Below are 14,805 nucleotides of genomic sequence, written 5' to 3'. Positions count from 1 at the left end.
TGGTCTGAATATGAGATTAATACACTGTGTGAGGAGAAGGAAAAAGGCCTTCTTAGCTGTGGCACCCAAGTGAGGAATGCCTTCCCTTGGAGGCTTGCTTGATGCCAAAGCTAGCTTCATTTAATGCTCTCATGCGCTTCTTGGTCGCCAAGGGTTAGTCACTTCTCCTATTCTTTAACCCACTTCGAGTTATGTTTTGGGGGGGAAAGCATGCTAGGAAGAAAGATGGTGGTAATAATGATAATTATGCTTAAAATAATTTCTTTTCTGAGAAAGGATAGCAACTGCAGTTCCAGTAGTGAAAAGTGTTCCAAATTGGACTGAGGAACGAAATTGCCATAGCTAGGATCAGTTAGAAAAGATAACTTTGGTTTTAACATGCCATACTGTCAGAAGAGACTTCCCTGATTCCTAGGTTGATAGAATCTAAATCACAGATGGTCCCAAACCCCCATTGGTAACACTTGTGGAAAATGAAAATGGATGATGGTGGTGGGGATGGTGATGATGATCGATTGCATCTGGAATCACCGTCTTACACCTGGATGGTGCCACTTGCATCTGGAATTACCATCTTACACCTGGATGGTGCCACTTGCATCTGGAATCACCATCTTACACCTGGATGGTGCCACTTGCATCTGGATCACCATCTTACACCTGGATGGGTGCCACTTGCATCTGGAACACCCATCTTACACCTGGATGGTGCCACTTGCATCTGGAATCACCGTCTTACACCTGGATGGTGCCACTTGCATCTGGAATTACCATCTTACACGGATGGTGCCACTTGCATCTGGAATCACCATCTACACCTGGATGGTGCCACTTGCATCTGGAATCACCATCTTACACCTGGATGGTGCCACTTGCATCTGGAATCACATCTTACACCCTGAATGGTGCCACTTGCATCTGGAATCACCATCTTACACCTGAATGGTGCCACTTGATCTGGAAATCACCATCTAAACCTGGATGGTGCCACTTGCATCTGGAATCACCATCTTGGAACATTTGGTAGACCTTGGGCTCACTCATCCAAGGTGGCCACGTCCTACATCTTCGTGAGAGCCTTGCTTGTTATAGTGAACGTTGGCATTAACTGGTCCTTCTTTTGTGTATTAGCAACTTCTGTAATTGAACCCCTATCCAAGATGCCCCCCCCCCCGCCCCCAGTTCCAGACCTTGTCCTCTGGTAGCCCACCTTGCCTTAAACTTTAAGGATCCCTCCTTGGATCTAGTACTTGGGTCTCAAGGAGGTTGTTATTAAGGGCAAGTGGCTGTGTTGATCAGTGGGTTCAGTTTGGTAAAGCATGACTAGTTCTCCCTTTCATTTCTTAAATGAAAACAAATCAGGCACAGTTGCAGACAATTAAACCAGTGAAAGGTTGTTATATAACTCCCTGAACTCATTTCACATTCCCAACTCCCAAAACCTGATAAGTCAACCTCTTTGTCAATGGATTCAACTTGAAAATATTCCCAAAAAATATATGAATTCCAAAAAGCAAGCCTTGATTTTGCTTTTGTACAAGGGACACCATTTCACTGTGCCATGCTATTTAATGGGACTTGAGCATCCACGGATTTTGGCATCCAGGGGAGGTCCAGGAACCTAGACTCAGAAGATACCAAGGACCCACTGTATGAGATGTTATCAATTCCTCTCTTCTTAACTAGCCATAACTATATTTCTAATTGACCCCGACTATTTTGCAGAGAAGCCTCTGGGCTGCATCGCTTTCCCCACATTTCAAAGACAGTGATTGGCCATCTCTAACAAGGTTTGCCCAGATTCCTGTTGCCCAGCACTTACCAATCTGGGACCATCCACTTGTGCTGGACTACATCACCCATCGCCTCCTAGCCAGTGTGGCCATTGATGGGAGTTGTAGTCAAGCACAGTTTGGAGAAGACTTATCCATAGCTTAACAGCAGGTTATTCTCCAGCTGCCATCAATGTTCATCGGTCCCTGTGTCATTGCTCACAGGGATTTTGCATTATCCGATTTCAAGTATTTTCTACCTTGCCCAAACCAAATAAGTACTATAGTTGTTGTTGTTTTCTTTTGGGGGGGGGTCGGGCTCTGTGGCCATGTTCTAAAAGAGTTTATTCCTGACGTTTCACCAGCATCTGTGGCTGGCATCTTCAGAGAAGTGGAGTTTCCAGATGCTGGGAAAACGTCAGGAATAAACTCTTCTAGGACATGGCCACAGAGCCCGAAATACCCACAAAAACTAGGGATGCCATCCATGAAAGCCTTTGACTTCACAAATAAGTATTGTTAAAGCTTATAATGGGAGGGGAAGAAAGAAGTTGTGACCAAAGGAGGAGGAGGAGGAGAGATAAAGAGCGGCTGAGAGTCGGTTCTGTTAAAAGAACTTGGTGAAATATGGCATTATTGTACTTGAGCCCCATTATGTTCCTTTCCTTTGGCAGCCGACAGTCTTGAGCGTTACAACTACGTCCTAATAAAGGCAATTACAAGGTTTGGAAAGGGGGGGGTACTTGTTTTTGTTGTTTAATGTATGGTTGTTGTTTCCCAGCCTCTGCCCTGAAGTCACACTGTGCGCCCCAAGAGCAGGAGAGCATTCTTCTAAGAGAAAAGGCAGCTAATGACTTTTATGCAAGGCCTTGATTACGGGTTGTTGAGGCGCTTTTGCCGATGGAGGTCAACAGTGTCAGGCAAAGAGCCCAGTTGTAATGACAGGCGGCTCAAAGGCTGGGGGGGGGGGCTTCTCGCTCTTGGACTCAGCAGTTGCCTGGGATACCGCTGATACAGACTGCCTGCAATGCAAAGCTCTTTCAGGAAGGTGGGCTGGGAGCCCCCAAAATGGAGGTCCGCCCCACCGCCTTCCCCAAAGTTTCCTTGCAAAGGGCCAGTGAACTTGGCAGGGTTCAGTAACCAATGTGTCATTACAGTGCGCCCACGCCATACGTGGGCGTGCCATACGCAGCCTTGAGCATACGCGCTCAAGCCGCGGGGCACGCGCGGGGCGGCGTGTCCCATTCAATTGAATGGCGCACGCACCCGTTGCGCCCCGCGCGCGCCCGCGCCGCCACACACAAGCCCCATTGTTTCCAATGGGGCTTGAGCATAGGCGGAATTCACCTTACGCGGAGGGATCCGGAACGGATCCCCCGCGTAAGGCGAGGACAGACTGTATTTGCAACCAGTAATGCTCCCAGGAGAAGGTAGTGGCAATGGAGTTCAATTACAGGTGGAAGTAGTCACTTTTTAAACTCTTGTGCGGAGGAATGGATAATTTCAAACGTTTTCTCACCAGTACAAGGCTTTTTGCAACAATTTTTCATACTTAAGGACTTTTCGTGCACAAAAAAAACAAGTTGGCTCTTTTGCACAGAAAGCAACATTTTCATGCACGGTTTTCAGAGCAAAGAAATTTTCTGTGTAAAGAAATTTTTACACACACACACACACACACACACACACAGCCCAAAAGAGAAGTCCTAACTGATGAAAAATCTCAGTCATTTGTCCATTGTCTCAATAGCATGCTTTTGCCATGTTGAGACACTCTTTCTCATCAAGGGCAAGAACATTTGTGAGCATTGTCTGCACCTGTAGATCAAGCAGTGTGCTATAGTGGGGAAAGGCCATAGGATCCTGGGATGTCAGCCCGATCCATAGCTGCATGGTCCTCTGGTCAAAGTAGTCACCAGTGATGGTTTGGCATCAGGTTATGCTTGGCGGTGAGATAGGGATGTTCTTGGCTCACTGTTCACCCTCGAAGCACCATAAAGACCTCTCCTGCCTTTACATCAGAGACTTGGAAGCGTGTCTCCTTCCTACATTGCTCTGGTAGTGTTAGAAGAGCCACCGTGTATGAGAAGAACCAACCAGGTGGACATTGAGACATGGAGCATGATTTCTTCCTCCTCTGTGATGTAGTTTCCAACGCATCACACATAGCCATAGAGGTACCCACACCATTGAAGTAATTTGGAAGGGGCCTTAAGCAGTTTTCTTGCCTCTTGGTCATGTAAGTCCTCCACTGTTTCGTCATTGCATATAGGGACAAATATAGTGGGTTTCTCCATACTGGAAGAGAAAACCAACATTGCTTGAATGTCCCAAGCATTATTCTGCTTAGAAAAAAGCACATGGTGTTTACACAAAGAAACTCTTCTCTGCACCAAAAATGGATTTGTGCAGGAAGCCTGTTTTCTGCACAAAAAAACCCTTTGTGTTCTTCTATGCAATCTTGTGTTGATTCCTACACAACACTAGACAGTCAAACATTGGGATAAAATGGCATAGGGTTCTCTCTAGTCTGTTATTCTTGGAGTTGCCTGGCTTTCTTACCTTCATTTCTTAACTTACTCTTCTCCACATGGATTGATGAAAGTAACTAGAGGTACAGATCGGGTGACAGTCAGTGTTGGAACTGGAGGTGGCTGGGACCTATCCAGAGGACGGCAGCCAAGGTGGTAAGAGGTCTAGAAACCACGCCTTTTGCGGAAATATTGAAGGAGTGGGGTATGTTTTGGCCAGAGAAGGATGATCCGATAGCCATCTTTAAATATCTGAAGGGCTGTCATCACATGGAAGATGGAGCAGGATTGTTTTCTGCTGCACCAGAAGGTGGGACCTGGACCAATGGATTCAGATTACAAGACAGAAGAAGTTCCCAGTTAAATATCAGGAAGAACTTTCTGGTGATAAGAGCTGTTTTGATTGTCAGACAGACTTCTTCGGAAGGTAGTTGACTCTCCTTGTTTGTAAGTAGAGATTGGGTGGCCACTTCTCAGGGATGTCCTAGATACTGATTCCTCTATGGCAGGAGATTGGACTAGGTATCCCTTGGGGTTCCTTTCCACTTTGGAAGACCAGTTGGATCATAGTGGTCCATACTCTGATAACCTCCCAGTTGGGTGGCTCAGGTGACTGGTGCACTGCCTGAAAGTTTAAGATAGTGAAGAATGTGATTTTGTTGTTGGCTTTTGATGCTAATCATCATCAGCTTCAACTTGTGGTGACCCTATGAATGAGAGACCCAACAGGTGCAACCAAATGGGATCGTGTCCCTGGGACTGCTGCCTTGATCCCACATTTGCTTTCAAACCCAGCCCGAGGTGCTGATTTTGACCTTTAGAGCCCAGCATGGCTTCCGAACCCAGTTCCTGAAGGACTACCTCTCCCTACCGAAGGCTGATCATGTCTTAAGGTCTACTGTGGAGGGTCATCTCAAAGTAATTTCTATGCATATGCTAATAAGAAATAGAGCCCTTTCTGGTGTGGCTCCCTACTTGTCTAACACACCACCCATGGAAGTGTAATGGGGCACCAACCTCACTATCCTTTAGACCAGCGGTTCTCAACCTTCCTAATGTCACGACCATTTAATACAGTTCCTCATGTTGTGTAGACCCACAACCCTAAAACAGATAGAGGAGCAGTGTCTTGGTTCCTAAGACCATTGGAAATATGTGTTTTCCGATGGTCTTAGGTGACTCCTGTGAAAGGATCGTTCAACCCCCCCAAAGGGGTCACGATACACAGGTTGAGAACTGCTGCTTTAGAGAATGGGCTAAAATGGTTTTGTTCCTCCTGACGTTTAAGTTGGCAGATTGTCCTTTCCCAACTTACTCCCTTTTGTGTTGCTTTTATGACTGTATGCTAACTCCATGTGTGTGGTTATGTGACCATTAGGGCGAGAACGGGAGACATCTCTTGTACTTTTAATGAACATGCAGAAGGAGGAGGTAATATGCAGCCAGGTAATATGCAACACCTGCTGGGAATCCCTATTACACAGCCATTAAAGGTGCAGGAGACCTCTCCAGTTCTTGCTCTGCCTACCCTTGGGGCCAATGGAAGGCAATCTTGTTCTGGTATCTTTTCATGGGGGGGGGGATTTCAAAAACCTTTCGGTAAACCTTGGAGCAATGCTGTGCGTATCTTAAATGTTCCTCCACTTCGTTTTCTCCATCGTGAGCTGAACCCCAAGTTGTTCTGATCATAGTGACCATGGGTTTGTCATGGGTTTTCCAGCCCCTTTTGCCAACCCACCATTTTGCATGTGCAAAGGTGGGCAATGGGAGGAAATGAAGAATGGGACAGAGGAAGGCTTCTAGACTTCAGCCATAGGACTTGAACCCTAGGATCCAGGGCCGCCATTGGCTCTATTAATGGGGGACAGGTAAGATTGCTCTGTGCAATACAAGTCAGGGCTCCTGTACCTTCAATGGTTGTTCAGAAGAATGGATTTCAGCAAGTGAAGCTTGGATGAGCATCAACACCAGCAACTGCTCAAGGTACAAGGGCCCCGATCCTGTTATTACAGTCGTTGCTAGTGTTGCATAACATAAAACATTCCAAGCAACCAATTAATTAATTAATTTTTTCTAAGAAGGACAGAAATATAAATAGACTGGCGGACTCAGTCCTCCCGACCTTTGAAGCCATACGAGACAGAAGCCTTTTAGTCCAGTAATAACATCCCTCCATAAATTGAGGCATGTTACATAATGCAATTTTGTCTCTGGTCTAAAGAGCAAAGTAAGCTTCTGTTGACACACACACACCGCTATTAGTACCCTTTTCGCGTGTCCTGGCTTTTACCTATATGCATGTTCTGCCTTTTACCGTCTCCTCTCCCTTTTGTGCCTTCAATTTGTGTAGGGATGTGTTCTCCCTCCTGTCCTGGCTTCCATTACGCCGCAGTGTTTTTATGTGGACATTTATATGCAAGTCGGCTATTAAAAATAATTGTGAGTTTGTTTGCAGCTCTTTGGTAACGCTTTGGTTGGAGGAGCAATGTGCAGCTACCGCTTCTCTCCAACGCAGCTGCAGATGCCATGAAAATGAAGTGTTAATCCTCTTGCGCAGTCTCTCAATTTGTAGCTCATTTCCCTTCATCCCAGCTTCTGACCTCTCTTTCTCTCCTCCTTTCCTCTCCACTTGGCTCCTTGCTATCTTGGTCCTTGCTCCTTCTGGAGTCAGCACCTCCTTCCATTTAACCATCTTTAATTGTTTCCTCTTTTCCTCTGCTTCCTTTCTTTCCTCCTTGAAGTCTGCCTTGATCTCTGCAGTGTTTTAAAAAGGTAAAAACGGTGCCCCAAACCCACTTTCTTTGGCTAATTATCCTTTCTATACCCTTTCTGTTCAGTGGGTCCTTGGTATCTGCTGGGGTTTGGTTCCTGAGCTCCCCATGGATAACAAAATCCATGGATGCTCAAGTCCCATTAAATACAATGGCATAGCAAAATGGTATCCCTTATACAAAATGGAAAATCCAGCCTTACTATTTGGAATTTAGATGCTTGAAAACATCCATGGGTAAGGAGGATTAATAACTGTGGATTAATAAGAACTAATTTTGCTTAAATCTATGAAAATGCATGAAATAAAGCTAAGGGGAAGGATGAAACCGATCACTGCAGAATGAAAAGGGCAGTATTTTAACCTATGCAAAAAGCCAGGTCATAACCACTCACCCAAAGCTTCATTTCTTGAATGCAAGGCCCTCTCTTGAGGCCTTAAACACCTTTATAATTGCTTTGGATGAAATCTTTTTCAGCCTTGTTTTTGATCAGCATCTCCAACCAAAAAAATAGATTTCAAATATACATCTATGTGGATGGGGGAATCAAACTCAGAAGTGTGGAAAAGGGGGAACTGATGGGCGCAGGATTTGTGGAAAGGCTCTAGAAGATTTAGTGGGTGAACAACTCAGTCTGAGCCAACAGCGTGAGCATCATAATAATGCAATCTTACGTCATGTTAAGAGAAGCGGCACTTCCAGATCAGAAGAAGCCGTTGTTCTTCTCTATTCTGTGCAAACCAGACCAATTCTAGAATCCAGCATGAAGTTCTGGGCACTTAAGAAGGATATGGGCAAATGGGAAGATGGTCATGAGGTTTGGAAACTTAGGATCTCAAATGCTTTCTTCCCAGAAACAGTAGATCCATTGAACCAAAGGGACTTACATAAGGGTCGACTTAATAAAACCCATTGATTCAAGCCACAATCTGTCCGCATCGGAGGAATGCCTTGCCTCTCTTTCCAAGAAAACCCTAGGAGAGACTTTGCATGATGGCTTGGAAGCAACGTCAGTCGGATAAATTCCTGTTACTGTCAAGCCTGGTCCCATTGAGGAGATGCTTAGTCTAGCAAAGTGTAGATGCTGAGCCTTTTAAAGTGGTGTTCAGAAGAAACATATTTAATGTTTGGATAGACTCCCTCATCATTGGAAATTCATGCTTTAAGAGGAGCTGGGTTCTTAGTAGCTCTCTTTGGTATCTATAACTCTACTTTCTAAGCAGTTGGATTAGGACTTCTTTGGTTATATATAAACAGAACAAGGAAATTCCAGAATCCAGCTTTGGGTCGGTGGGAAGGGACAGGAAAAGGGGCTTGAAATCTATATTGAGATACCCTTTCCATGTAAATAAACACACAATTGAGCAGGAAAACTGGGAGAAGGTGAAGGAAAGGGGGGGGGGGGTCAAAAATCAATACGTGATTCCAATTCAAAATCAATACATGAATTATGTGTATGGTTCTGCATTTTTGGCCAAGGTTATCTGAGAGGAAACTGCCATAATAAGCAGCCAATGGTCCTACAGTGGAGCGTTTCTTTAGTTTGATGTCTCTGGTCTGTTGTTCGGCCGTCGCATTGTTTTCAACCCACGTTGTTTTCTTCTTCCTCTCCCGAACCTTTCCAGGTAAACAGAAGTACCTCTGTGCCAGCCGCAATGACTGCACCATCGATAAGTTTCGGAGGAAAAACTGCCCTTCGTGCCGCCTGAGGAAATGCTACGAAGCCGGGATGACCCTCGGAGGTAAGAGCGCATGCGCTGGGATGGAGGGGTCTCTGGTTCCCCGTTGGCATCCATGCCCTGCTATTTCTGAGTCGTGCCTCGTATGAGATGGCCGCCTGGCTGGGATCTCAGCTGTTGCCATCATTCCCTGCTCCACAGCAGCTATACCTTGGCTGGGTATTAAACACAAGTGCCCTTGTTGGATGGGTTTTTGGCACACTTGCAGACTGTGTCGAGTCAGAAGACCAAAAGGGACCCCTGGCCAGGATTGTGAAATCTCATCCTGTTTGCTATCAGGAAGGGTCAAACTATCACTATTCCCAAAGAGAGGTCTGGCCATGGCATGGATCAATACCAGCCTGTAACTGAGCCCAAAAAGGCCTGTGTTCCACAGACTAAAAGAGAGGAGAGTTGCAAGGTTTATTAGAGAAGGCATTGCCTGGGGGAATGGCCTAAATATGTTCAAAATACTCCTCGTTACATTCGAATAGAAAGTCATCCGGCGACACGGGATTTGCAGGAGTTCGGGTTTTTGCAAGGGCCCCCCAAAAATGGGTAAACTCTGCCAAAAAAAGGGGAGAAGCTTTATGGTGTTTACTGGCCTATCGACTGAAATCTGCAGACATGCACACATTTGGCCATCTGTATGCTTCTCATGCATTCAGATGACCATGCGTTTTCGACACAGAGAAGGAGGGTGAATATTCAGGATGATTCCTTAAAAAGGTTTACTAGAAAGGTACTCTCATAGAGAACGGGACTTAACTTCTGTAATTTATTTCCTATTGATTTTCCCCACTAACAATCAAATATGCCATCAAAATGCTATACAAATAGAGAGAAGAAGAAAAGAGAGAAGGAAAGAGACGGTTAAAAAGAGACATAAAATGGAAACACAATAGGGCTCTGATCCTCCCTAGCCAAAGTGAACTGAAATGAAAAGTAAAAGAGATTTTAAAAAAGACATGATTGTACCTTTATAGATCTAGCTAAACATCCTTGACTATAATTACTAATAACTGCAAGCACAGATTATTACATGGTTAGATTTCTTAGTGCTCAGAAAGTCCATAAATGCTTTCTGGTCTTTCAGAAATAAGCTTCAGTTGACTTATCTTTTAGAATTGACGTTAATTTGGCCATTTGGGCAAACTCAGCAACCATAGCAATCCATTCTTCCATCGCCGGTGCAACAGTCCTTTTCCATGTTTGTGCAAACAATAATCTTGCTCACATATGGAAGAAGGACTTGACCTCTTATGAAGCGGTCATCGTGGGGGACTGAGAGACCATACTTTGACGGTCCTAGTGGACCTTGGGCAAGTCATGCCGTCTCAACCTTAGAGGAAGACAACGGTGGCAAACCTCCTCTGAATCGTAAATCTTGCCAAGTAAATCCTGCAACTGGGTCTTCACCAGTTCAGAGTTGACTTGAAGGCACATAAGAACCATAACAAGAGTCAAGTGTGTTGCACGTTTTTGACTCTGGGAGACCAGGATTCAAATCCCTGCTCAGCCATGGGAACCCAGTGAGTAACCTTGGGTTAGTAACACATTCTCAACCTCAGAGCAAGGCAGTGGCAAACCTCCTCTGAAGAAATCTTGCCAAAAATGAGAACTGGAGTAGTATAGTTGGACTAGGAATCCAGGAGAACAAGGATGGATGGGCATCTTTCAGGAGAGCTTTAGTTGTGCGTTCTTGCATGGCAGGATATTGGATTAGATGGCCATCCCAACTCTGTGCTTCTATGCTTCTAAGCTTCCTATCCCCACTCAGCCCTCAAAACCTTGGGCAAGTAATACTCTCTCAGCCTCAGACAGAGTCAAGATGACCTCTGAAAAATTCTTGCCAAGGAAATGCTAGGAGAAGGTTATTGTAATTCATAGTAGTCCTAAAAGCACATAGCAAAGAACAACTTCTGCATTCATAGTGCTAAGTCCTGCTGTTCATCCCAACCAGAGTAGACCCATAGACTCAACTGGGATTTATCCACATGTTGATGTTATTCAATAACTGGTGGGAACACATGATAGGACCTTCTTGGTGGCTGCCCCTAAACTTTTACCTCTTTTCCAAAACCCTTTTCTCAGTCCCATCACCTGCACAGAGTACAGTTGGTAGGAAGGCAATGTGTATCGGAGATGCCCAATGCACATGAGAAGTGCTCAGCGCTTAGAAATGTCCAATGTGACGGCTGGTACGGTCAATAGGGGATCCCTCCCTTTTCATACTTTAAAACACATTTTAAACATCTGTGTTGTTACAAAATTTCACTCTGGACTCTCTAAGTATTTGAACATTTTAAAAGTTCTCATTTTGAAAATAATACTACTAATAATTAAAGTTTAAAGAAATGAGATTGCACAGAAAGGCGCAGTGCGACTGTAATCCCCTCCGGAGGTTGTTTGTTGGGTCGTGTTTAACACTGCCCTTCCCAGGGGCTTACAAATGAACAGTTGGAGGAATGATCCGCCAAAATGGGTGGATGTTAGACAACAGTTTGGCTGCTACTCTGCCGTAATGAATGGGGAAAGTGGCAGCTACTTTGAATTTCACAGGAATGGAAAAGGCACCTCAGGGAGGTGCAAGAACAAACGCCTTTTCTGCAGGGAAACAAAATGGCGGCCGATCCCATTGTCTTCTGGGAAAGGCTTTTGCCTCTCCTGCGGACAAGAGATGAAACAAAACGGTCGGCTTTGTGGCAAGCAAAACAGAGGCTTAGATTGCCCATTTATGCTGGAAAATATTTGGTCTTATACTCTGAGTCCAAGTCCCAATATTTCCCAAGGCAGTTTTTGGGTTTGGAAGGGGATTGGTATGAATCACCTGGTGCCAGCTTCTGCCCACCTGCCTTTATCGGGGCAGAACACTCCTGAAACCGCGCTTCAAAAAGATTGCAGTTCCTCTGGACATGAGCCCAAAAAGCCTGGCAGCCAAAGGTGCCCTTTGGATCTTGCCTCTGCTCCGGTTGGACCCGGCGCAAGCGCCCTCCCTCTCTCCGTTTGGAGACACATCCATAAAGGTACTCTTAAAAGAGGTTAATTATTTAACTTGTTAGGCATTATAAAACCCCAGAGCAGCTCTTTGGAAAAACTGACAGAAGTTTGGCCAAGAGGTGAGGCGTTTTCAATGTCCCTTTTGAATCCCGGAACATAAAGGAATATAACAAAAGGAGGGAGGGAAAAGTTGGCCAAGATTATATATACATCACGGTCTATGTTTCTAATTTTAGGGATCTGTTGCTACACTGAAGAGAAGCAACAAATCCTAGTTAGTGAACTGGGAATATGTACATCTGGGCACCAGCAAAAGCGTGCCAGTGTGCACCAGCTGCTTCCAATGCACAGCAGGCACTTCTGATGCACATTGGTCACTTCCAAAGCACATTGGTAATTTCTGATGAGAACTGGACACTTCTCATGTGCATTGGTAACTTCTGATGCACATTGCACACTTTTGATGGACAGTGAGCATTTCTGATGAGCACTAGGCACTTCTCATGTGCATTGGGCATGTCCAATGCACATTGCCTTCCTACCAACTGTACATCTGCGCAGGTAGTGCGATTGAGAAAAGGACTTTGGAAAAGATGTCCAAAGTTTAGGGCAGCCACCAAGAAGGTCCTATCATGTGTTCCCACCAACCACAGCTGTGAAGATTTTGGGATTGAGGGAAAATATCAGGACCTAGCCAGGATTGTATAAGAAGATACAGTCTGCCAGATAGCCCAGACCTAAGCTAGAATTATCTTATGGTCAACATGGGCATCCCTGCCTTGGGATTCTTTGGTTAGGTCTTTGATCTGTTGATGGCAGCCTTTGACCAGCTGTGAGCAAGTGACCCTTAAGCCCCTTTCAGGGGGTGGGCAACTTTTGGGAAGGAAGAGAAGTCAACATTTCAACATCACGAAGGTCTACCAGTGGTTCCCTCTTGGCACTCACTTTTTCTGGGTCAACCTTTGGCTCTGGACCAAGTTCGTTGTCCATCTTGAAGCCATGAAAGGCTCCTCCCTTCTTTCTTTTATCTTCTTGCCTCTTTTCTCCCTTTTCCATATTCCTTTCTCTTTCTGTTCTGGTGATGCCCTTCGTCTTGGCTCTCCACAATTCTCTGAAGCCCCAGACCCAAGCAAGGTCTGATGATTTGGCCGGCTTTTCTCTTAACCATTTAAAAAAGTCAAAGAGGAGGGGATCAGCTTCAGATGGACTATTTAATGGAGGTGCCGGCACCTGTTTATGAATCATGCACCAACTCAGAATATTAAAAAGCCTCTTGGCTTTTCCCATCCTCGGTTGGTGCTGAATCACTTTTGCTGGAGCAGTTTCCTCCAGCTGTCAACAAGAATTTACTGATATTGCTTTCTCCTTTGAGACACGAAGTCTGTGATCCTAAACATAGTTACCTGGGAGCAGATCCCCTTGGGTTCAAGAGACCTGCGTTCGGCATAGACACGGCGCAGAGGTTTGAATTGTAAACATATCAGACTCTGGGGCCTTTTCTTTTCAGCAACATGATCCCTCTGAGTTAATCCCATCCGCAGACCAGTGATAATCCCACTTAGTGTTATGGTGCTGTTGCATAAATACTGACTCTGAAAGATGTGTAATGTGTTTTCTGCCAAGGAAATACCTTGATCCTTATGAAGTGAATAGCAAGGCGGAGAAGTTAGCATGGCAAGATGCCCAGCACATTAGCTTCAGAGTAGACTGGGGTAAGCACTCACACATCACTCCAGTTTGTATCCGGTGGAGCGTCCCCTTGGGAAAACAAAATGCCCTTTTAATATGAGCAGCTAACTTCAATTTCTCCTTCCCAGTTTGGATGCTGTGCTCCCCTTAAAAGCCTAGGCATTGAAATTGCCTAGTTGGATCCGGCCCAGTTTCCATTGAGTCATCCCTGATATTTGCATCCCATCCGATTAGGACAGAATAAGTGCAATAGACTCTCAGCAGACACTCTGGAAGTTCGGGATAAGCATAAATGCAAGGAAAGGGGTGTGCCATTGGGAGAAGTGCTGGGATCGACTTCTGCCGGGAGTATACACACTCCGGAGTCTGGGAAAGGTGGGATTGGTGTGCAGCCAGGATCCCAGAAAAAAGGGGTTCCTCTGCATTTGTAATGAGTCTGTTGCAAGCATCAGGTGGTTTGTGAAAAGTTTCGTTTGAGTTTGCAACTCTTAAACATTGAAAGTTTTATGATAGGCTGCACTAGTTATTGGGTCATCAAACCAATTCATCCGTTCGGCTTCTCTGCGTAGGTTAAAATTAGCTGAGGTCTTCACCCAGGCCAACTTGACAGCTTTTCTTCTTTTTTAAGTGCTTGCTGCTCTTCAAAGAGAGGAGGGCACATGGTTTTTGGAAGGGGTGCGTTTTGTCCTGTCTGGCCCAAGTGAGGGGAAAATCAGGGTATGCAAAATCTGTCAGTCCCCTCGCTTGTGTTTACTTTCCATCCTGGTTTCATACCAAGATTTTGACCTTCTTAGTTTCCACCTGAATAGATCCACTGAAACAACAGGAACCTGATACGGTAAAGTCTAAGTTTAATTGATTCAGTGAGTCTCCCCTAGTTGGTACTAACAGATGTAGACATTTGTGAAATGTCCATTGGTGCCATCTGGGTATGCCTTTCCTCTGATATGCAAGTTGATTTGCTTGGTTAACTTAATTTACACACACTGATGAAAGTGTTTCTACATTGGTTTTGCCCATTCTGTTATGTATGCTTTAGCCATTTCCATTGTAAAGTGGGTATATTGCTCTCTACTGCCTTTGCTTCTTTGAAACACCCTGAAACCCTTGTGTGAATACTTGCAGCAACATGTGCATTTTCTCCCAATGAATCCCCAGAGATGTGAAGATGGTAACTTTCATGGCTGCAGTTGCATCCCACTCAGATTTCTTTGAGAGACATGCGTTTGCCTCTCTTAGGTGAGCAGTAAGGAGGATGGATGGACGGATGGATGGATGGATGGATGGATGGATGGATGGATGGATGGATGGATGGATGGATGGA

The 14,805-nt window shown here is 45.1% G+C and overlaps 1 protein-coding gene across 1 annotated transcript in view; it reads left to right on the top strand.

Annotated features, from left to right (window-relative positions):
* AR (androgen receptor) overlaps positions 1–14,805 on the top strand; it is a 127,882-nt gene that overhangs the window by 65,839 nt on the left and 47,238 nt on the right. The window contains exon 3 of the mRNA XM_042480045.1: positions 8,700–8,816. Within this exon, the coding sequence (XP_042335979.1) occupies positions 8,700–8,816 (117 nt within the window). The remainder of the gene's footprint in view (positions 1–8,699; positions 8,817–14,805) is intronic.

The sequence above is a fragment of the Sceloporus undulatus genome, chromosome 7, assembly GCF_019175285.1.
Source record: "Sceloporus undulatus isolate JIND9_A2432 ecotype Alabama chromosome 7, SceUnd_v1.1, whole genome shotgun sequence".
Lineage (NCBI taxonomy): Eukaryota > Metazoa > Chordata > Lepidosauria > Squamata > Phrynosomatidae > Sceloporus > Sceloporus undulatus.
This window is presented reverse-complemented; position numbering and strand designations above follow the sequence as displayed.